At 33.2% G+C, this 26,111-nt stretch overlaps 1 protein-coding gene across 13 annotated transcripts in view; it reads left to right on the forward strand.

The window, feature by feature from the left end:
• The window catches only part of EPHA5 (EPH receptor A5), a 323,628-nt gene that overhangs the window by 113,557 nt on the left and 183,960 nt on the right, over positions 1-26,111 (forward strand). For 8 of the 13 annotated variants that reach the window (XR_014243989.1, XR_014243990.1, XM_082390098.1 and 5 more), the window contains exon 4: positions 25,149-25,304. The exons of the other annotated variants lie outside the window; for them this stretch is intronic. Coding sequence is in view for 6 of the 8 variants with exons in the window: in XM_082390098.1 (XP_082246224.1) it covers positions 25,149-25,304 (156 nt within the window). In the remaining 2 variants the exon portion in view is untranslated. The remainder of the gene's footprint in view (positions 1-25,148; positions 25,305-26,111) is intronic. 13 annotated transcript variants of the gene reach the window in all.

Genomic DNA, 26,111 nt, shown 5'->3' on the forward strand with positions numbered 1-26,111 from the left:
TAGTCTATATCATGTCTTGGGATAAAGATCTCTATGAGGTCTGAATTAGTATAAAAGTAGACAGTAGAAGCAGAATTTGCCTCTCAGTTTTTCTGTCTTGTGTTTACAAAGAACAGAATGCCTTACGCTTACTAGAGTGAAAGGGGATTTAGGATGTGGCTTTGAAATCACTAGAGTTCAAGCCAAAATGGAGGGACCTGGCCTTAGGGAGAGTGGGAGACAGGGAGCCCCTGCAGCAGGTGTTTATGAAACTTCACTTTTCTCTGCCAATCATAGTAACCGCTAACATCTTTTGTGTCCCCACTGCTTGACAGGCCCTACTCTATTTTCCTCTGCATTAATTTTTTAACCTCATCAAATCTTTAATCTTATCAAATCCTAGGAGAAAGATACTATTATCCTTATTTAGAACTTAGAGACAAATTCACTTTTGGGTTCTGAGGTATACCAAATATGTGGAAAAGTCCATGTTTAACATGATACAAGTAAGAAATGGTTCTAAACTAAAAAAAAAAAGAATTGAGCCCATATGAAGACTGTGAGCCGGAACCTATTTTGTAGATATTTATTTCTGGGCATTTTTAAAATTTGGGAATGTATCTAATAGGGTAGGTAAACATCCTCTTGCAGGCATTCCTGAGTTTCAGGGAGCTAGTGTCACAATAGCAAGGTACAACTTAATTTTGCCATCTGAAAAACTTGGATTTTTCTATGTCATATATTTTCACTAAGTATCTCCTACTTATCGTACAGTTATGTAATAACTATAAGACTTAATGATGCACATTAGTTTTATTCCTTAAATTTAAGATGATAATGTTCCAATTTAGATATAAGCACATGCTCATTTGAGTTATAAAGAATCAATTGGAAAATAAGTGGTCCATATCCCAGTTTCTTATAACTGAAAATAAATTTTGGTTCACTACCTTCCTTTATTTCCCCTACAGGGAGCATATAGATATTCACTCTGTCTCTCATGTGAGAAATATGCTCTAATTTTTGAATCCCAGGGGTTTTATGGAAAAATGTGTCCCTTTAAGTCATAGTCTGACCCAATTAGAATATGAAAGTGATTAATTCATTTACCATTTAAAGGATGTAAAACTGGGTTGTCATCACAGAAACATGATTCTAAGATATGCACCAATTTTATATATCATGATAAATCAAGTATAGAATACTTGAAACCGAACAATTAATTTCAGTTTTCATTTTCCTTTTTGTGCCATGAATTGCTGTTAAACGGGAATGTAAATATAAAGATTTTTATAGACTTCTCCTTCCAAAACTTCTGCTATGTGAACAATGTATTTAAATCTTCTGTATTTTAGATTTCCTTTTATTCAAGTTGAAAGATACAAATGTCTCATTTTATGTGGATGAAATTGTTGAATTAAGTTTATATGCTTTGGAATTGTTTGTAATTTGATTCAAAGCCAAATTTAATTTATTTCACCAACATTTAAAATATATATATGTAGAATTCAGAGAACTTGCAAAGATTTCAGTAAAACTTCTGTCTCAAAAAGTACAGTATAATTGACTGCTCAGGATGCTGCTGGATTAATCTTTCTGGTTTGTGTGAGAAAATTGCACTTTATCTCAGACAATTAGTAAAATATACATGGTTTCACTCATATACTAGCTCAGTAGGAATGGAACTTCTTCCATATTATGGAATTGGAAATTTGTTTTCCTTGAAGATCTTGTCAGATGCAGTGATTTCCTTGCCAGTCAGTAAGGAGTCAGTTACAAGAGATTTTGATGCCTGTCATACTTCAAGGAAGTTAAATGAACTGAAAGAAGTCAGATCACAGTGATAAGTTGTTATCTGTTTGCTTCAAAAGAGATTAGGAGAAGGCAGTTTTTGCCCTGAAGTGCTGTGGGCTTAAGTATTCATTAGAATTAGCTTTTGCTGAATATAAGTGAAAGTTCAAAGGCCTAAACAAGTTTCATTGCTTAAATAAGTATAATTGTTTTTCTCTCATGCAAAAGAAGCCTGGGGGGGAATTCAGCCCAGGACTGATGTGATACTTCTTTACTATCAGGTACCAAGATCCTTGTTATCCCACAAAGCCATCCTGCGTATATTGCTTTCATTCTTTTCTAAAAAAAATTATATTGGAGTATAGTTGATTTACAATGTTGTGTTAGCTTCAGGTGTACAGCAAAGTGAATCAGTTATACATATATTCACTCATTTTTAGATTCTTTTCCCATATAGGTCATTACAGACTATTGAGTAGAGTTCCCTGTGCTACACAGTAGGTCCTTATTAGTTATCTATTTTATATATAGTAGTTTGTATATGTCCATGCCACTCTCTCACTTCATCCCAGCTTACCCTTCCCCCTCCCTGTGTCCTCAAGTCCATTCTCTATGTCTGCGTCTTTAGTCCTGTCCTGCCCCTAGGTTCTTCAGAACCATTATTTTTTAGATTCCATATATATGTTAGCATATGGTATTTGTTTTTCTCTTTCTGACTTACTTCACTCTGTATGACAGACTCTATGTCCATCCACCTCACTACAAAAAACACAATTTCGTTTCTTTTTATGACTGAGTAATATTCCATTGTATATATGTTCCACATCTTCTTTATCCATTCATCTGTCGATGGACACTTAGGTTGCTTCCATGTCCTGGCTATTGTAAATAGTGCTGCAATGAACATTGTAGTACATGACTCATTTTGAATTATGGTTTTCTCAGGGTATATGCCCAGTAGTGGGATTGCTGGGTCGCATGGTAGTTATATGTTTAGTTTTTTTAGGAACCTCCATACTGTTCTCCATAGTGGCTGTATCAATTTACATTCCCACCAACAGTGCAAAAGGGTTCCCTTTTCTCCACAACCTCTCCAGCATTTATTGTTCGTAGATTTTTTGATGATGGCCATTCTTACTGGTGTGAGGTGATACCTCATTGTAGCTTTGATTTACATTTCTCTAATGATTAGTGATGTTGAGCATCCTTTCATGTGTTTGTTGGCAATCTGTATACCTTCTTTGGAGAAATATCTATTTAGGTCTTCTGCCTATTTTTGGATTGGGTTGTTTGTTTTTTTAATATTAAGATTATTCTTTTTTGTGTTACTAGGCATAGCTCTAATCCTAACAGCTCCATAAATTTTCTCTAACTGGTTAATTTATTCTTGGGTTTCATCCTTTCAATAGTTTGTACTGATTATATTAATTCTCTTTTTAAAAACTCTATGATAGACTTTTTTCCCCAGCTAGAATGTAAGAAGTATGAAACTAACATCATTTTATTATACTACTTCTGTTTCACCTGGCACTTGTCACAATAAAGAATACATAGTATTATTTTTAATTGTTTATACTTTAATTGCTTTCTCAATTATCTTATATATGTGTGTTAACTTTGAGTATCAATGTTTCTAAATTTGTATGATTATAATGTCATTTTGAATTAGAAAAGTTTGCTTTTTAATAGTAGACTTTAGTTCATTAATAACACCTACCAGAACTTTGTCAGAATTGATCACTGAATTCCTTGGAAAATTTTTATGGTAATTACTATCACTATATTAATTTAATATACTGAGTTTGAACTAAGTATATTTTAGTAGAGTAAGGGTAACATATGTCCATGTCATAGTTCCAGTTTTACATATGCAAGCACATTTGTGTGATTCAAAGGTTGGAAAATTCTTGCCTCTACAGAGATTTGTTAAACCATAATATCTATTAATAAGCTGTTACATACTTTCATTATGTGTGTATGTGGCATATACACAATGAAAATTATTAATATCTATAGTGAAAAGACCAGGTATACTTAAACACAATATTTCTCTGTCTCTCTTGTTCTCTGGTTCTCTATATGAAGAGTATACATAACCTGATATGCTATATCTGTGTCTGTATGCATGCATTATATTCATACATAATTGATGTCAATATATCAGTATAGTTATTATTTCATATAAACCTGATTGGGAAAAAGTATGCTTTGAAAAACTATTTCAAAAATTGGACCAGTGCTTGAGGATTAGAAAGGTTGTGGATTTCTGCAAATGTGCTTATTAACATTCTGCAAGTGTTTTCATAAACATTTCTTGATCACCTGTTATGTGTCAGATATTCTTCTAGTCGATTTTATTATGTCATATGATATAGTTGCTTTAACAGGGAAGAACACTATTACATTCACCAGGAAACCATTTTTGAAGTTGTGAGATATTTTAATTAAAAATATTTTTTTAAACACTAAAACCTCAGAAATCGCTTTTTCAGTTACCTGATTACTTTCTTGGATCCATCACTCACTTGACTGTTTATCACTGACATTGTGGGCAAGAGGTTAATTGTAATTGCACGGTCACCTGGACTATCCTATAATTTGAAGTAGAGTCCCTCTGCTGTGTTGGGTTCGACAGTATATTATTTCCAAGCATTAGTGCCAGGATGCTCTTTAAATCGGCTGTGGAACTAGGGAAGAGGTGATTTATGTGCTCGATTTAGTGCTTCTTTTGCTGTCCGCTTCAGGCCACTTTCCTATGAATAGCAGAATGTGAACAGAGTTAAAATTCAAATGCAACCAAAGATGGAAAAAATAGTGTGAAACAAAAGGAAATGAAATTCATTCCTGCCCTGCATATTTGTTGACAAGGATGTAGTATGTAAATCACTGGGTATCTTGAACTAGTTATTTCCCTCTTGGGATTCTTGAATTAAACATTAAAAGATGGATTTTAATGAATGAATGTCTATACAGATTGAATTTTCTACAGATTTTTTTAAGCAACAGGGAAAACCAAATTCTTTTTACTTCTTAAGGATAAAAGGAGGATAGAGGAGGAAGTGACTTAACCACATTTCTTAAGAGTGCATAAAATGTACTTGAGGAGAATAATTAGACTCTTTAAACTAGGAAATCCCTCTTTTTTAATCTTAGCAAAAATTAGTGCCAAAATTAAAGCACAGTGTATTTTTTTCTTTATCCAATTTTGGATTAATTAGGCTAAATCTAGAAGCTGCTCATTTCTTCTGTGGTGTTTTGGCTCACAGCATCTAATATTTTATCAATGTACAATGCTTAACTGTGTCCCCCTTTTATAGTTGCAAACATCCACAGCAAGATTATATCTCATTATGTATGAAATGGCTTAGGAAATATTTTGGTAAAGCCATTTACTGGTCAAATGATCTTTTTTTCAAGCTGACCATAGCTTAAACTTCCATCAACATAATGAGAGAGATGAGCAGATAATACTAAACCCTGGAACATTTATTTAATTAACTAAAATGTTTTAAAATAAGGATGCCCAGAACTTTAATTCCCACCACATCCTAGTCCTAGCAGAGTTACCATTCAGCTTTTCATACCAAACCCCATGGGGTTATTGGTTGAAAATATAGTCTGATTTTAAAAAGAAATGGTTTTCTTTTTAAATTATTATTTCATTAAAAAAATAAAGTTGAGGCTCTACTCCTACTGAGTCTTAACCCTCTCCAAAAGTAAATACCCTCCTCTAGTTATGTCTTTTTGTACTTCATGTGTATGTTGTGTGTGGGTTTCTACGTGTGTGGGTCTGTGCTTCCGTGGGTCTGTGTGTGTGTATCTCCAATTCAGTATATAATTATGTTTTCTTAGTTTTACAAAATTTAGGTAATTGGAAAATATTTTATGTATAATTTTACAGCTATTTTTCCTATCAACATAAGTTTTTCATGTTTTATGCCTTTGGTGAATAAATATCTAATTTATTTAATTTCATTGCTGTATAGTATTCTACTATAGATTGTGTCTCAATAGCACAATAAATATCTTAATACAAGGCTCTTGGCACATTTGTGAGTGTTTCTCTAAGAGACATACATAGAGGTGGAATTTAGGCAGATACTGCCAAATTTCTTTCCAAAGTGTGCTTGTCCTTAGCACTATATACAAATTTAATTGTTACCACTTGCTCACCAACTGTTAGTAATATCAATATTTTAAATGGTTGCAGTTTGATATCTATGAGTTGGTAGCTAAAATTTATAATTTTCCAAGTAGGGGTAAGAATGAACTTTTTTTTAAAATGTGTATTTGGTGGCAATAGAGGTTTTTTTCTTCTCTGAAATTCTTGTTAATATATTTTGGAATTTTATTATCTGGATCTATTGCTTTTACCTTACTGAAGATAAATAATAAGATAAGAAGGAAGAAAATGAGGGAGATCCTGCATTTTTCTAAGAAGGTGGAAGTGAGGCAAAACTTTAATTTGATGCAGTTGACATTTAGGTGGTATGATCTACAAATATGCAAGGTATGGCTTTCATGGCATTTTGGTTTCCTTAAACTGATATCAGAGATGTTGCTAATTTTATTTTTCTAACTGATTTCGAACTATTGTAGATATTTTTTCCTAACAAACAGTGGAAACTCACTAAGGAGAGAATTGCTTCAAAATTAACTTGTCTTTTTTTAGACAAGCTATCTGATAAATTCTGATAATTTATCAGATTACCAATAAGTTTTGATAAATGAAAAATAATAATACCTATCATCAGTCAAATACTTACTATATGACAGGTACTGGGCTAAATATTGGTGGTTCATAACAACAATACAATGAGGTAGATAGTAGTAGTATACTATATTTTATATGAGGAAACTGAAATTGAGAGAGGTTAATTTGTCCAATAACTGGCAAAATCAAGTTACAGGAAGTGTTACTCATCTCTATAACCTCAGTGCTTAAGATAATAGCCAGCTACGAAGAGATTTTCCAAAACATCTTTGGTGCCTGAGAGAAAGATATAGAAGAACAGATTCAGAAAAATTCCATGGTACTTGTTTGAAGCAAAAAAATAAAGAAATTTGATATGCTCTAACTTTTACTATTCTTATACTATTCCTTCAACAATACTTTCATGGTTTATTCATGCCAGGGGGCTTCTCTTTGAGAAAATGATGAGTCTTTGTGTTTAGTAAGGTCATTGTGTTTTTATTTCTTTATGTATTTCATTTGAGGAAGTCTGTACTTTTAAATGTTAGCACTTTAAGGCAGATCACTGCTCTTTAGAGTATAGTAAATAGTTTTTCAATGGTTCCAAAGGGTGTAGTAGGTTACTTGAATGCGTCACAAATGTGTATCTGTACAGTTTAAGAGCAGAGGGACACTTGTAGCAAACAGATTGATAACTGCTGTAGGCAGGAGAAAGAATACATTGTATAAAAATGTTCCATCTTAAAAAAAAAAAAAGCTATATATTAAATTCATGATAAATTTTAAACCTGTCTTTTTAAATTATATCATCATTTCATAGCCCTGGGACAAAATAATCAAAAACTTGTGAATGAATGAATGAATGAAATTATATTAAATTATTTCTCTTTCTTACACAGTCATAAAGGCAACTTTTAAAATAAATCATAGCATTACCTGCCAAATGCCACTCCATTAATACAGCAGTTCCAAGACATATCTACTTAATAGTCTTTTAGTAGATGGAAAATTGCATAATTGTAAGCTTTAAAAATCTACTACCTTCAAATACAGGCTCTTCTTAAGGCACAGGATACATACTGTAGGACTCTACATGGAACTTAGGAGATAATATGGTATGGCAGATATTTTTAAGAAAGGAAAAAGTTACAGACAATGCCTCATAAGAAGATGTGACATTTATATGATGTGTATCATTGTGGAACAGAATAGATCTTTGTTGGAAGGATTAGATACTTTTAAACACAAAATTCAGGTACCCCTCCTTTGCTTTGTAGGAGTAGCTAGGGGATCTGTTATATTTACTTATATCCTCAGTGTTTCAGCTGCCAAACAATCTGTTCTTTTTCTGGGGAAAATATTGGTATAAGTACTTGAAAAGCTTGTTTATTGATATGGAAAATTACCAGGATTTTATTCAGAATTAAACACAATGAAAATGCACAGCTACATAAAGTGTGATATATATATGCATATTTAATATTTCACTTCCTTTATCTAGAGGCTATTTTCTGATACTCCATTTGGCTAATCCAAGCAGCGTTTGATTGGTTCCAAACAGGTATGCTGATATATATACAACACAACTTTGATCTTCTAGGAACTTACAGTTTGGAGCGAAAATACAGGTACAGATATAATTACAAAACTGAGCAATGTGACAAGTGGTATGTAAATGTACACACCATAAATAGCATAGAAATACATGTCTGGTATAAAAATATAAGGCAATAATAAAGGATATGATGTGTTAACATTTGAAAGAATCACACCTTTGTCTACCTAGTCATCTTTGGCTCAGGAGACGAAGCACATTATCTGTTTTGCTCTCTAGACTTTGCCTCTAGACTCCTTTCTCCTTCGACAGAGTCACTTCAAAATATTTTATCTTTTTAAAAATTTTATATGCACCTATTTCAATTTCACTACTCTAATGACAATCCTGCTCCAATTGTTTGATAGACCTCCTTGAGTACTGTGGCCCATCAAAAATGTAGTGAATGAAAAAATACAGTGAAAGCAATGTAGACAGCAGTAAAATTTTTTATGTATGTTTACAATTTTGCTTAGAAGGGGAGACCAAGTTGTTTTTCTAGTCAATCATTTTAAATTATTTCTAGGCATTTCATAGTTCAATATTTACTCTGAAGTTTTCAGAAGAGTTTTTGTGGTGCTGGCTTAATCACCTTAGCTATTCTGATGTGGAAGTAAATCATCCACCATTTTCCCCCTTCTTTGTTCTAGGTTAGGAAAAAGACACTTTTGAACTTGAAAACTTGCCTCTAGTCATTCTGTGTATTGAACCTCTTACTCAGTAGTTTTCTTTCTCTCAGAAGGAGCTAGAAGCAACTAAAAAAATCAAGAGGACTCTGAAAATTCAACAAAGCTATTGGAACGTCCTTTTTATTATCTCTGTAAAGCCTCGGTTCCATATTGATAGCTCCTGGTCTTTGATATCCAAACTGTTTCATAAAGGAAAATATTGTACAGCATCAGATTTGTAAGCGCAATTGAAAACTGTTTTCTGTTTTCACTTTTGGTTATAAAATATGTTTTTCATCATATAGCAAAACAACTTTGTTTTTCTCAAAACGTGTCTTTTATCCCAGCCAACTGGACATCTTCTCACACACTGTAGGAAAATTAGCCAGTCCCCTCCATTTACAATAGCAAAGAGAAATGAAATATCAGGCCAACTGAAAATGTACCCCTAATCTCTGTTTCCATACTTTGTTGCTTCAAAGCTCAAGCACCAGGTCACTGTGACAATGTATGATTCCAACTTATTTTACATGAAAAATCATGGTACCAAGGAAAAATATTCATAGTTGTCTTATGCATATTTATTACTTTTGTAGGATTCCAGGTGATATGTAATACATATTATATAATATGATGTCTGTTATGTTATATTATATTAAATATTATACTACATACTTTATCATGTATCATATTAAGTATACATTTCAATTATATATTTTGTGTTAGTCTACCTACTGATGCTCTGTGATTAAATATTAAGAATGGAGAAGATAGAGTATGAAAAAAATTAAATCCACTAACTAAATTAGCAGCCACATGATAATGCTTTTCTCTTATATCCTTTGCCTCTTTCTGTTAATCATGCTTTTTAGACTCCCTTAATATATTCTCAATTCCCAGAGTATTGCTTATAGTAAGTGATTTAAAATAAAATGTGTGATGTGAGACCGACTTATTCAGATTGTTGTAAAATTTATATTGAATCATTTCAATTGCAGTGAATTGTAAGAATAGAAAATAGAAATGAAGAGTTAAAAAAGGACCGATTGCACACTGTGTAAGGAAGGCATTGTTGGTAGAGGACAGGGGTGTGATATGAAGAGCTGTACATCAATCATGAAATAAATAGGGCCTCTGCTGGTTCAGTTACACTAACTCAAAGTCTTATGTCATTCATACATTTACATTAAGGAAGCACAGAGGTTTCTGTAATGTAAATATTGGATAAACTGGATGACACTTTAAATCTGTTCTCCACTAACCACAGAGCTCAGATCATATGTTATTAAAAAGTCTCCATACTCTGGAAAACTAATTTTGATGGCAGATATGATTTGGAGAAGGGTCAAGGTTGCTCTTTTAATTATACTCAAATACAGAGAAATGTTTTGCTTACCAGTATGAAAGATGAAAATGATGAGGAAAGAAAATAGGGTGTTGACTTTGAGTAAGTCAAGTGCAATTATTGAAAATTTGTGTATTTACATAGTTCATCTATAATTATTAATTACTTAGAAAAGCCCAGCAGACCAAGGATGAAGCAGAAAATCCCTATCCTGCAATATTCTCAAAGAATTGGGACACAAAGAACCAGAGCCTCCTTGGAAGATACAGAACACGTTAGAGGCAGTGCTGGGACAGACCTCAGATTTTTCAGCACCCCTAGCAAATATAAATCAGTTAGTGAGATCTTAGACCTTTTTCTGTTGGTTTGAGTACCAGAGATGGGTGTTTTGAGAGTTATAGCTATTTGTTAAATAAAAAGAATTTTCAGACGGACTGTGAAATTTTAAATGAAGGGAAAAGTTAAGTTACATAACGATTTTCAGAATAGAGCTTCACAAATCAAGCTCTGGAAGCTCTAAATCTAAGAAGCACAGACAGTGGGCTAAGAGCTGCTGCTGAACTTGCTGCAGGCTAGTACTTCAAGTTTATGGCAGGTAATGGGAAATGGATTTGTCAGGCTGGGAATGGTAGCTGGATTACATAAAGAAGAGGAAGGGAAATGTTTACTTTTGCTTCCCTTTGGGGCAAACCTATGCAACAGTGACTCTCAAATGATTAGGACCTGAATAGTTTAGGTTTGGCGTTTCTATAAAGCTTACTTCACAAGCTCAGCTTTCTTTAATTTTGGTAGAAACTTAGACATAAAAAAAGTAAATGTAAATGTTGGAAAAAACATAGTAGGCTCTAGGATATGAAACAAAAACTTATACATTTCAGGTTTCACCTTTTGCTTTTACTCTCAAAGATAACATGGTGACTACAGTGGATAACACTAAACTGTATGATTGAAATTTGCCAGGAGAGTAGAACTTAAATGCGCTCACCAAAAATAAATTTTAAAAGATATCATGGGAGATCTTGCGGCAGGCACTTTATAGTAGATAAAATCTACTATAGGGAGAATGGTCTGGGAAGTGCAATGTAGAGCAGGAGGGACACTTGCCCCATTTAGAAGCCAACTGGTAGGCGGGCATATGAGATAACCAGTACCCCTGGGCAGTTACTGTCTTCAGGAGAGAACCATGTGTTTGCTAGAGCTAAAAAGTAAAAGGAATATGAAAAAAGATAGAGGATGGGGCTTCCCTGGTGGCGCAGTGGTTGGGAGTCTGCCTGCCAATGCAGGGGACACGGGTTCGAGCCCTGGTCTGGGAGGATCCCACATGCCGCGGAGCGGCTGGGCCCGTGAGCCACGATTGCTGAGCCTGCGCGTCTGGAGCCTGTGCTCCGCAACAGGAGAGGCCGCGATAGTGAGAGGCCAGCGCACCGCGATGAAGAGTGGCCCCCACTTGCCGCAAGTGGGGAAAGCCCTCGCACAGAAACGAAGACCCAACACAGCCATAAATTAATTAATTAATTAATTTAAAAAAAATAGATTGAGGATGCAGGAGATTTTGCTGATAATTTAAAATAGACAGAATTATAATAGTAGGTTTTCAGGTGTTACTGAAGTGAGGGACATGGGATCAATAAAAGGGGAGATGTACAGAGTTGTATAGAGAAGATGATTCATGAGGTAAGGGATAAAATGGTAGGTAAAGTGTGATAGTATATGCAAAGCATTTATGACAAGACCTGGCATATAGTAGGCACTCAATAAGTGTTGTCTTGACTTTTATTATATGGATAAGAATAGAAAGTTGTTTCCCACTGACTTTTTTTGATTCTCATGACAAAATCATAATACATGTTAAAATGATTTGAAAGACCAGACAAAGATTGATTATTGAGATACCTTTCCAAACTTTTTAAAAGGTGTAAAAGTTGATTCAGTCAATGCTTTGTTTCTAGGCATAGTTTCAAATACTTTAAAGAAAATAAACACACAAAATATGTGAAATATTCAAAAGTGCTTAGAAATCTTCATGTGAAGTACTCCACTAAAAAATATGATTTTTCAGAACTAGGAATGATTGATTCCATTTCAACTTTAATTTAAATACTTAATATGTCTGGGGAAGAGTTTATAAAAAATAGAGACTTCCCTACTATCTGTGTGCTTACATAAATGAAAATCTATCAAGAATATTTAGTGGCTCCCTAAGAACAATGTTTGTAACTTATTACTGCTTTGGACTAGAGCCCTAAAATGTGGGTAGAGCAAACGCACACAACATAAATCAAAATAAGTTCTCCCAAATGTCATATTTCCTAACCACAAATTACTCCAGTTGTTTAAAACAGATCATAATTTGAGAATCCCTCTTTCTCTGCAGGTTCAGTGACAAAACTGCATGGCAGGCTTGATCACAGGACTGAAGACTCAGTTCTAGTAAGCCATCACACATTTGGCTTTTGAAAAGTCAGGGTTTTTTCCCTCCAGATTTCACCACTAGATTAATTTTTAAATTTTGCATACAGGATAGATTTTGAAAAAGTTAGGTGTATTCATTTATTTTTCATGTTTATGATATATCAGTTGATGTTTAAATGATTCATTGTAAAATCTATGTAAAACACTATAGTCTTTATATTTAAAATGTCTTTTAAAAGTTTATTAAAATTAACATAATTCATGACATTTATTTCTTATACTTATTTTCTCTGTACGTTCACCTACCACTGGCAATGCCATGCTTACTGATATGTAAAATATTCTTAATAGTAACTACTGCTAATGATGGATTTAGTGTATTTTTAATAAGAAGCTTTAAGTATCACAACATAATGACTACTTTCCAAAAGATGATTTTTAATTTTGTCCCTGTTGATTTTTACCATAATTTTGATAAAAATACTATCATGAGCTAGAAAGAAATTTACATCTTACAGAGAAAAAAATGAAAATGTTCCCCCAGATAATGTATTACTTAATTTTGGTCATCTTTGAATAAAAAGTAGGATGGTACAAAGCCAGGTGGCATTTAGTCCAACCAAATATGGGTTTTCCTTCAGAAACCAAAAGGAAAGGTGGAGAGAGAAAGTGGGGCTGAGTTTCTTCTTGGGAAAGAAGGCTGACAGAGCCAGCATCCTTTCAAGAATAAAGAGCCAGAATCCCTTCAAGGATAAAGAAGTAGGAGATTGGGGGACAGACCTGTCAGTGAACAGAATGGAGTCTGAATCTCAGCTTTTTTGGGGGGTATATTTCAGGGGTACAGTTTACTTAAGTGTAAAATGGATGATATTATTTACCTCATGGATTTCTTGAGTTTTAACTGAGGAAGTGAAGTTAAAATATGTCTTAGTAAGTTGCCCGGAACTTTGAAGGCACAATAATTAGTAAATAAATAGCTGAAAGCTATGCTTTTAGTCTCTTGGTAGTATCTTTGTATCCTGAGCACCCAGCCAAAGACAACCAACAATGTCTGGAATTTTGTGTGTTGGATACTGAGTGTGGAGGACCATCTTCTCTTCTCCATGAATACTCTTCCCCATGGAGATTTTATTCAGTCCCATGGCCTTAAATACTCTTAACTTCAGCCCTGAGTTATCTCTCAAACTCCAGACTCATTTTTGCAGCTGTATGGTTGACATCTCCTCTTGAATTTCTCATACTTCTTAAATGTAATATGTCCCAAACTGAATTCCCCATCTTCCCCTGAAAACCTGCACCATCTGCAAACTTCTCTATATCAGATGAGGACAGTTTCACCCTTTCAGTTCCTCAAATCATGCTTTACTCCTCTCTTTATCTTATATCTCTCATCCAATCCATCAGCAAATGCTGTTTTCTTTACCGTCAATTATATGCAGCATCCAGTGATTTCACAGCACTTCCACTACTACCAACCTGGCCCAAACCAGCATTATCCTTCTGGTGGATTATAGTAGTAGCCTCTTAACTGTTCCCCTTGCTTTCCCTCTTTATCCATTAAAGTCAGTTCTCAAGACAGAAGCCACAGTGAGCCTTTAAAATTGTACTATGTCATTTCTCTGAGTAAGAATGAAAGTTTTTACAACAGCCTTCAAAGCCTTTTGTGATCTGTTGCCCACCACCTGTTTGACCACATCCCCTAATACACTTACTTTTACTAACTTTGCTCCAGCCACTCCCCATCTTCTTATAAAGCCACTAATTCCATCATGAGGGCCTCACCCTCATGAACTCATCTACTTAGTTAACTTCCACAGGCCCCACCTCCTACTGCCATCACATTGGAAGTCAGGGCTTCAGCATATGAATTTTGAGGGCACAAACAACATTTAGTCCATAACAAATGCTATCTTTTCAATATCAATTCTGTAGGTTTCATGCTGAAAAATGTGTCAATGTAATATGTTCATGATGTAAAAAAAGGAAAGAAAGAAGAAAGAAGAAAAGAAATGTAAAAGTTGAGGTTCTATAATGCACTGCACATGCTTTCATCAGCCTCTATCATCTGTAACTTTTAGGTTAGTCATTCATACTATTCAAATTGTAGTTCCTTAGAAGAAAGTGTTTCCCTAAAATTGTGATATTATTCTACAAAACTGTAAGAAAATTAATATACCCCACATCTCTAGGCACTCACAAAGACAAAGATTATCTAACTTCTGAGATTGTCTGTTGTTTAAGGAAGGAAAAATTATCATGAGTCAAATTTTAGCCTTATAAGAGGTTATTCCTGATTGTATTAAAAAAGATAAACGCTGGCAGTCTCTTAAAGCTTTATATTCTAATGAAGTGAACATTTTGAATTTGTTTATCTAATTTGAGACTACTTTAAGACTTGCCCATAGTGCGGTGACCATCTAAACCTGGAGTGGATGACGTTAGACAAGACAGTTGTGAGATATTCAAGGTAACACAGTCAAGTGGAAGAGGTGAAGTCTAACACCATCACCACCATGAACAACTGCTTTCCATGGCGTGGTTTTATGAGGTTTATTTTTGTTCTAAAAGTGAGGTATTATCCTTCTGACAATAGTTCAAGAATGTACTTGAAAAAGTATAACATTGGAATCAGTGGCCAAAGTTTTAGTCCTAAATTTCTCTGTGATTTTAGGCAGGCTATTTTAATCTTTTTTGCTTCTCTGTTAAATAGTTAAAAGCCCTGAAATGTCTTTCTTAATTTAGATTTTAGGTTAGTTTTAATGAACCCTTGTCTTTTACTCTCACTCAAGTGTTAGTATGGTTTCTTCAGTGGAAAAACAAAGGGAGGTGAGAGGAATTACTGCTACTCATTATATACAAGCCTGATATGTGCATGTATTACGTCTGGCATGTGACAGCCACGTGTAAGGTCATTTCCAGTTCTGTAATCTTGTGATTATGAGATGTAAATCTATTCTGAGTTGAAGTGGATAGACATAGCTCAAGACTTGATGACCATTGGCATATTAATCATAGTATTCTTCATATTAGTAAAGAGCTACCATTTATTGAGTGTTCTCTGCCAAGCACTGTGCTACACATATATGGGTGTGTATGTTACACATCGTGTATATCTATACCTATACTATATTTGGATCTATACCTGTGTATGTGTGTATTCCAATTAAACCCTTACAAATATCCATAAAGGAGCTACTGTTTTACAGATATGGAAAATTAGTTTCAAAGTTTGTAATGTATCATCTCAAGGGTCATATGGATACAATGTAAAATTGCCAAGATTTGAACTCAAGTCTAATAACCTCATAAGTCCAAGCTCTTTAATCAAAGAAGAGATATTAGGTGGCCACATGGACTGAAAGAGTTAAAAACAGGACTGTGGAGAACACAGTAATGAGAAACAAGTAGTGAATAAAGTCCTGCTAATAGCAGTCTGGGTTACCTGAGATTGCATAGAATACACTTGAAATGTTCTCCACAATCCTCAACCCTGAGAATGGTTCATTACATAGAGAGTGACTATTATCCAGGAACGAGAAAGATGGTGCCTCAAGGCCTGCTCTCAACCGAATAATGGTGAGAAAGCTTAGCTGTGTTACCAGACACTCCTGTGCTGAACTTCCAGATTCTTTACTTACTGGCTGGTTCTAAGAATTTAGGCACATTGCTTAGTCTGGTACCTATACAATGGAATTAATAGCACTGAATTCATATTATTATTGTCCTAATTAAATGATCTGGATCTGTGTAGAGTTCCACTTATTGACTGGCACTAGTGGTCATGCTGAATATATGTCATTTTGTTTTATTAGTATGGCTACTGTAATGATTGCTTCTATGTCATGTAATTATAAAAGAGAATGTTTGGTGAGATGCTGGCAGGATGGTAACCATAAAGTGACAGTGGAAAGGAATATGCTTTAAAACATAATCTAATTTTAATTGAGATTATAATCTTGAAGTCTAAATTTCCATATTACGAAGTAAAGAACCTGTTTTTTAATCATCCTTGAGATCAGCCATTTAGTTATTGTTTTTCTGGCTTCCTTTTTCTTCCTGCTCTGACTTTTGAAAAAAAGCCAAGCCTCATTCTGGTTTTGAAATTGAGATCCAGATAGCTAAGACATAAAAATAAACTCTGGGAATGATTGAGAAATTCTATAGCACCGATCACATTAAACTAAGAAGAAAAAATATGTGAGCTAAACATAGACAAATAAAGATAATGTAATATATAATGCTATGAAATATATTTCAGATTTTGCCTGCTTGAAGTTTCTAGAAATAAGGTATATTATTAAAGGACAGTCTTTACTAAGTTATTTTGGGCATGAATTTTCTATTCTGTGAATAAAGCATTGTGTCCCTAATGTTGACATCTGAAATTGTTTAATTTGAAACCCAGTAGGACACTTGAACGCTGAAAATTAGGGGCAAATAGATGGTTGCTTTTGCCAAATTAACTTCACTAGCCAGTTGCTTTTGCTAATTCACAGACTTTCAATTTAAAAGGACAACATTTCATAGATATGGATTAAACATTTGCAAAATGGCTTAATTCAGTTTGTCTCAGTGTGCAATCCGGAGAAAATTTAGAACGACTGCATGTCTTAGGTATCCTTTATACTGCCTTCATTGTATTTATGTTCATATAAACCAGGTACATCCTATATCCAAGCACACTTTCTCGCAAATAATCAGGGCAATTTTTAAATATTTCTTTTGTTTTAATGTAAATTATAGTTTTCAAATACTTACTGTAGTTAATCTCTCTATATCTATGCTTTTTAAAGAGAACTGCATTGTTAACATTTTAGTTAAAGTCAAATTATAACCAATCTGGGGAGTAATTATCTGAATGGACTGAGGAGTAAATTTTCCTTGGTTGTAGTTGTTGCTTGATTTTTAAGGAGAAAATTATCACTAATTGATTTATACTACAAAGAGTGGCTTATTCTTTATTTCAAAATGGTACATACTTAATCTGTACTTTTTCATCATATCAAAGGAGATATGGTTTTGTTACTCTGGTGGTATCATCTTCTGAGTTAGTGAACTGAGATGTAATGCCCAGTGGTACAAGGTGAAATGTTCCTAACAGAAAGCACTATTTTTATCATAGCTGTCAAGGTCAAGACCCTGGGCCAGACCTTGCATATACTTTCAAAACAAATGGTGCGTTGGATTCTGTTCATTTTAACAACATACTTTTTAACTCCAAATCTTTATCTGATTAAAATTTTAAATTAATTTTATCTAATTTTTAAATGAAGTTGAAAATATATAACCAAATATCAAGTGTTTTGCACATTCACATACATTCTCATACATGTCCTGTACACACTATTACTAAAGCATGCTGATATTTGTTTGGGAGAACAAAACTGCTCAGCATCTTAAGTATCTATTGAAATTACAGCAATAAAATGTGTCCAGTAAATTAACAATTAAAATACAACTTTAAAATTATCTATAGCAATTTGTTATTGGAGAGAAATCCAGTTAATCAAAAATTAAAGGGAAATTATAACCTCTGCTTTGAGAGATACCATAGATTCTATTATTTTCAATAAATGTTCATCCTTATATAGATTGGTTATGGAAGTCTTTGAAGAGTCGCTGAAATTCTGTGGCTTTTATTTTAGTGGAGATTTAGTTAGATAAATATAAAATGGTAATCTTGTGAATTACAGCTGTACACAGTTTAGGGGCCATGTGTCAGTCCATTCCAAACCACAGTGGAGAGACACATCATCATATCACTGCATAATGTCTTTTCATGAATACTCCACAGGACTCTTGGTATTTAAACTTGTGAAACTGAAATTAGTTTAGCTTAACTGTTTTATCTTAGAAAACCATATCATCATCAAGGAATAATTTTAACTAAGTAACAATTCAATCAACATGCATTACTTGAGCATGACAAATATTCCATCCCAGGTTATTTAGTACATAGATATTATCTATACATAACTTATTCAGTATATTTCAAATTTTAAGTATTTTCTAATGTCACTAGCTGTTAGTTATGAAGTATATAAGTTCTGATCTTAGAAATAAAGTAGGAGGTAATATTGGTACATAATACATTTTTTTACTAAATTTAAGGATATTCTGCTCTTTTGTGACCTATAGGGGAGGTGTCTTACCCTAGACTATGAGAGGGAGTTCAGTTCAGTAGAATTGATCATTGACCCTACCTGATACAGCACTTCTATAAATGACATACATTTAGAACATAAAAATCTGAGAGTAATACAATCCTAAACAATTTCTAAAGTGACACATCTATATTTTATTTATAATTTACAATATAAAGTATAATTTAATAAGTATATAAAAGTTATAATTTTGTATATAATTATAATTTATAATAATATGTGTGTGTATATCTTTTACTGAGAGTCAAAAATTTTTTGTCTCCACACACATACAGACACACACACACAGGATGCTATTTTTAAATTGTCATTTTGAGTGTCTTTTAAAAATGTGTGTATTAATACTAAACATTAAACAAGTAATGAATGCCTAAATATGTGCCAGACAACATGTAAGCAATAGCCACGACTGAGTTATTTAATGGCATAATGGCAATGAGTAGTTTTTACTTATATTTATATGTCCAGTACAGTTTATGACACACAGGCTTGGTTTATTACATATATTGAATGAGTGAATATGTAAAGGATATGTAGCAATTAATTTTACTTTTTATTTATAAATATTATGTAATTCCTTTGAGCGTCTATCAATATTTGGTGAGCCTAATTTATATATATATATAGACATATATATATCTAGAGAAAGAGATATATTTAAAGTATTTATCAATAGTATTCTTGTTCTTCTCTGATATTGTTTTCTAATATTCAAATTAGCCTTATTGCTTTCAATCATTTAACTTAGATTCTAATTAGCCTATTCTAGATTCTAAAATAGGTTAGTTCTTATGTTTCTGTTTGCAAGCATTCAAGAACTGTTACCTAGTTGAAAATCTATTTTAATGTCAGTGTTTTAACACAGTACCTATTTTTTTACTGAGCATATATTTTAAATGTAAGGATAAATCTATTGCTGTTAAATTTTGGTATAAATATTATTGGATATATTTTGAATTGTAATTTCCTTCTAGCATGTTGTGTTATGCTGTTTTTCTTAATTAACACATGTTTTAAATTTCAGCTATCTTGTGGGCACCTTATTTTGAAAAATCTATTTAAAAAGCAAATTTGACATAGCTTATATTCTCTGACAATTCACATATGGTAGAACTATGGTAAAAATCTTGTTCATAGTGATTTTCTGTCATTCTTAATAAAGTATAATTAGATAAATCTAATGACTTTTTGAAGGTTAATTATATCTTGAACTCTATAGACAACAACAGTCTGTGCATTTATTATTCTCATTTCCTTCTATACATATATATTTATATATATATATATTTAAATGATCTGTATGTTTTAATTCGAATGGGGAGAATTATAATTTAATTATAAATTACTAAAACAGTATTTTTTACATTACTTAAATAATATTTTTCCTTGGTGACCATGCTTCTGGAGTATTGACTTTGAATTGTAAAATGGATTCATTTAAGTATCCCAAGGGTGAAGGACCTTTAACACGAAAATATTTTGGAAACATTAAAAGTAATTTAAATGACAAGAAATAGTTGGAAAAATCCTAACTTGTCAACTATACATTTTTGGTAATATTGAGGATTTAAAAAAATTCTTAATCAGAGTAGACAGCACCTTTTCACACTTTTAACAAATGACAGCCTTCATTAATTTGAATATAGATGACATGCATCTTATGTTTAAATCTAAAAACTGACTATAACATCTTTGTTTTTAAAGTGATACATATGAGAGTTAGTGTTGGTAATCTGTGCAAAACTTCTAAAGTACTGAGTGAAGATGAAATATTTTTTACTTGCCAGAACTTAATATTTAAACAACTCTGATTACCAGCTTTTTAAAGTTCCTGCCCTACCATTTAGACCCTAAGAAAGACACAAATGTACTACTTATACCAGTAAATACTGATGAATATGTACTCAATACAAAGAACTATGGTTCATATGATGAAAATCAAATGAACAGTTTCCATTCTCCAGAATGTTTATATGAGTTGGGAGTAGATGGAATTCATACACATAGAATTTTGGCAAAATATTTTCTATCTACCATAAAAGAGAAGTTAAACAAATGGTTCAAAGTTCTAAAGGATGTGTAAGGAAACAATATGTAATCATGGATTTAGCACAAGCATCATAGAAAAAAAACATAGCACTTAAAATGAGACTTGAAGCATGGACAGAATAAGAATTATTAAAAATAGTTTCTGTGCCTCCAGAGGACTGCTAAGATAATCTTATGAAACATGTTAACATAGGATGCATTTTTTTCTCCTGTTTCTTGTCCAACTTGAGTGGACTTGCATAGTATTTTCAAATATTTAGGTGACGTGTCATGTGAAACAGCTTTGCTCCAGAAGCTTCCTTTATTTTGAATGAACTATATCAAGTTGGAATTTAGAGAAATTTTACTGCTTATCTAAATAATTTTTGTTGAATATTGTCATGATTAAAATGTAAAAAGTAAATTTTACTTTTTTTGACTATTATTTATTTTCTGTTTCCCAAATATATCGTAGCTTCAGGGTATAGAGTATAATTTTTATTTTCTCCCCACAGTACAAATATTCCCTGCCACAGTGCTTAACAGAAAGAATGTCCTCAAAAAAAAAAAAATAATAATACACACAGAGTCTTCCAAATGTGTTCAGATTAAATCCAAGTTTATCATGAACTACAAGCTTTTTTACCTCCCCCCCCCCAATTTACATTTCTTGTCTTTTGGCCTGGAATGCTTTTCCTGCAATATTCAGAGGCTGATAAAGGAGTTTCTCATGTGCTGGAAATTGCAAGTAGGTTAGTATGAATGGAGATAGTGAGTGCGGAAGGAGGTCACATTTAAAGGGTTTCTTAAATATTGTGTGGAAACTTGTAGGCTATGCTAGCATTTTGTAGGAAAATTAACTGGAGTTTCCAAGAAGAGGACATGATCAAATGCTGTGGAGAAGTATGGCAACAAGTAGGCTACATTCTTAATAAAAGCAGTGGCAGTGGAGTGGAGTGTGTCAACATGTGACTTAAAATGAGGAGGTGGATATGCATGTATGGAAAAATAATTTAAGAAATTGTGTTCTGCATGGAAAGCAAACTGTTTGGTAGCTTTTCCCATGGGGAGAAATGGGGTCATGCGAGATTGATAGTTTTGTTGTTGTTATGTGTTTTGTTTTGCTTCACTTTGTTTCCATTGATGAGTTCTGGAAATTGTATCAGGCTCCTGTTAATGACTACAGGAGGGAGGGAAAGGGGGAGCGAGGGGGAGAGAGAGAGACAGAGAGAGAGAGACAGAGAGACAGAGAGAGAGAGATTGACTGAGAGTGCCCCTGAGTATGTAAAAGGGATAGTAGACACTTGGAAGATTACTCTCAGAGAGTTACAGTTCCTAATTCAAATAAAGGTATTTTTATTTGATAAGAGCAAAGACATTTCCATTTTAACAGGAAGAAAGGTGCATATAGGTTTGGAGATTTGGTGGTAGGAAAAGAAGAAAGTTCCTCTCTGATGACTTCTATTTTCTCAGCATGCACACACAAATATACCATGAGAGTCACAAAGGAACAGAGCTTGTAAGGACTTAGAAGAAAGAGGAAAAGCTACAAAATAATCCTTTCGATAGTGGGAACTGAAGTTAACTAAGAAAATAACACTAAGATTGTGTAGCAGCATTGCATGTCTCACTTGGATTTAGGGCCATGATTTGAAGGCAATGGATAATTACGGTTTTGTGATATTTTTCTTGGACAACATTAAACCCTACAGTTTTCCTCTCTATACCTCTATTTGGATGTCCTTAGCCACCTCAAATTAAATAATGCTTTAAATATAATCATTATCTTCCCCCAATACATTTCAGATCTAGTGTTCTCTGAGAAAATGGTACCAGTATTGCCAGTGCAGTTTAAGCCAAGCACCTTAGAGTCATTCTTAAGATTTATCATTCATGCATCTGATCAATTAAATGTATCATGAAATCTTGCTGATTTTACCTCATATTCATCTCCTGAATTTACCTACTCTTATCACCATTGGATCCACTCTTGTCCATTTTTGGACCAATGCAACAGAAACAAAAAGGTCAAATGCCTCCAACCATGTTCCTTTCCAATCCATTGCACGTGTTACAGTGAAATGATCTCTTAAACACTACTTTGATCTTATTATTTCCATGCTTAAAACATTGTAATGACCTGTTTTTACCCGTTAAATAAAAGTCCCAAATAATAGAAACCATAAGGTGTTTTCTGACCTGGTATCCTCTTCCCTAACTTCATCTCTGCCTCTTTATTCCTACTATCTCCCTGATCAATATTTTAGTGTTTTTCATATCCCTATTGGTCCTCCTCCTCTTTTGGTCCTTTGAAAAGACTTTACCCTCTAAGGCACTGCAGTACTCCTCCTCAAATTGGATAATTTTCCTAATCTTTTACGTCTCAGCAGAGGCTCTGCTTCCTGAGGGAAGTCTTCTTTGACATCCCAGTCTAAATTGTGTCCATATTCACTCCCAAGCTCTTTCTCTTTCCTAGAATAATCATATTTATAATTATTCCTACAGTACCTTTAAGCCTCATAAAGGCAGGGCCATGTCTATCTTTTTTACCTTCATAACCCAGTAGCAAGGAAACTTTCTGGTCCACCACCTGCTGAAAGCATTTTGTTCAACTACTGAACAGAAAGATACATTTATCTACTTTTTACTTACATTTATATTGTTTCCTATTTCCAAAGTTCCCATGGAGGGTTGAAAAATAGTGTAATATGTGATATCATATCAAGTTTTTAAATTAAAAGGCACTCATTAAAAAGAAATGACTTTTGTTTCATGAGTGATAAATGAGTTCCAAATATGCAGAATATGTTGATGGACAGTTCATGTCTTTGAGAGCAAATCATGTTTGAAGTGAGAATGGTTTTACTAAAAAGGATAAAAGAAGAAAAATTGGGTAACTTAGCTAAGAATGGTACTGGTTGCTACAGCAATCCTATTATAAGAAAAATAATATTTTAAATCTTCTCCTAATCATTTAACTACAAGAATGTCCCTAATATTATCAAAAAGCTCTTCTTATCTTTCAAATACGTGCACATTCGCTCTGAACTTATAAGAGCATTAAGGCTTTACTATAGCTATAATTAGATCTACTGAAAAAGTACCTTCTCATTTTTGTCAATTCCTGATTATTCATGGGGATGGCAGAAAGCCTTAGCATGGATTACTAAAACCCCAGATCATTTATAGCACATGAAAATTGGCCCCAATTCATTATGTCTATCAAAAAATTCCTTTGAAATACAAGTTTACCTTTAAGCTTAGCAAATGTTCATTGATACTTGAATAAATGCTCTTAAGTATAAATAGTGAATTTTCAAAATATGAAAAAACATAGATGGTTGATTAGCTTTATGTTAACTAAGCTCTAAAAAGTAATCAAACCATCAGTTTGGTGGTCTTCACTTTGTCCATAATGGGCAATTGGAATATTGAAGTTTGGCTTTATTACCCATTAAGAAGAAAGAAAGATACAAAAGTCTAGGGAATCTACAGAATAAAGAGACTTACTTTATTAGCATTTACTAATAGCATTTACTAATAGTAATGCTAACTAATAAAGTTAGCATTTACTTACCTGACCACCAACTTAAGAAAAATATCGGAGAACATTTTCTTCATGTGATTCTAAGTAATTCAGTTACATTTTTCGTGCCATGCCATTTACTCATGTGTGCATTACATAACAATACATGAACACCTTCTGTGGTCAAACACTGCAATAAGTACTGTGAATGGAAAATTGAATAAGGCACAATTTTTCCCCTTTGTAGAGCATCATAATTTTTATAGTATAAACATGACTGATATTAGAATAGATGCATGTTGAATCAGTAAGAATCTCAACGAAAAGTTCTAAAATGGAGTAAAATGTAAAACAAATGCCTAAAATCTGACTCCTCCTGGAATCAATATAATAATAATAATAATGTGAATTAATAATAATGTGAATGATATACCAGCTCAATCATGCATTCTCTCCATTCTAACAGAATTTTGTGAAGGTTTTAGCACATACTAATTGGTTTATTTATTAATTCAACAACAAAATTTTAAGTAACTACTGTGTACCATGCCATTCTCTGAGCATAGTGGAAATTTTGTATTTCTTCAACATAAGTTGTATTAATAATAGCATAATTGAAAATTATACTCAAAGCACTTCTTCAGTTTTAAATACATATGAGTATTTACCTTTTATAATATAATTTCTTATGAGCTCCTGTAGCATAAAAATCATTAAAAATATATCTATTCCAAACATGTTTAATTTAAATACTTAAAATAAATATTTAATTATCTGAATGAATAGCCTGTTATTTATGATTCAGAAACTGATGAAAAATTTTTGAAATTAATGAAAAGATGGTGTTATATGTAATCTGTGTATACTAGTCAAAATAATGACATTATTCACAAAACAAACACTGCATCTGTTCCAGGGAAAAGCTTAGTCTCTTATTTCTTTTGACAGTGTGCAGACCTGGGTTCTTCAAAGCCTCACCTCACAGCCAGAGCTGCAGCAAATGTCCACCTCACAGTTATACCCATGAGGAAGCTTCAACCTCTTGTGTCTGTGAAAAGGATTATTTCAGGAGGGAGTCTGATCCACCCACAATGGGATGCACAAGTAAGGAAACCCATGGACATTTGGTGATACTAACTTTCACCAGTTTGAAGAAAGAGCATGATGGAGCCTGTTACATTCTATTACCATTTCCCTAAAACAGGCATAATATTTAATCTTCCAATATAGTATTTCACCAGATTTCAACCTTCTTGAGTAAGCATTGAGAAATTTGAGTCTGTTTTATCACTTACTGTGAGAAGCATCCATTTTCCCTCATTTCAAATTCAACATCTGAGCCACAAATATGGAATTTTTCCTTTTATTTTATGATTTATTTTAGTGTTCATGATAGCCAAACATGACTTTGACAAATCCATTCCCCTGTTTCTGGTAAACCTTTTTTATTTTTCTTCCTCCTCTTCTTCTTCCAAGGCAGCTTTCTGATCACAAAAACGTGCAGTACATGGCTCTTCCACCTTCTCGTTCTAACCTGCCCCACTAAGCTGCAAAGACCAATGAGAAGGTCATTTATAAAAGAAGACAGGAAACACTACACAAACATGGAGAACTGGGGGATGGCAAATCAAATTTAAGAGTCGCATATAAAATCAGCTGTCAACTAGGATTTTCAAGTAGTTGTTGTGTTTATTAACAGTGAGTGTCCTTAACTGTTATTAATTATATGCTCAGGTAATCTTATAATGAGTAGATGAATATTAAACATTTAATTCCAACAGTTGCAGTGGGTACATCCACATCTATCAATGTTTTGGTGTTTTTGTTTTTCTAGTGTTCCACATATTTCTGGGAAGGAAACAAATTTATGTGTTAGTTTGCTTCATGACAATACTTCTTTAGTTTTTCTAC

Source organism: Balaenoptera borealis (genome assembly GCF_965194805.1).
Source record: "Balaenoptera borealis genome assembly, chromosome: 4".
Lineage (NCBI taxonomy): Eukaryota > Metazoa > Chordata > Mammalia > Artiodactyla > Balaenopteridae > Balaenoptera > Balaenoptera borealis.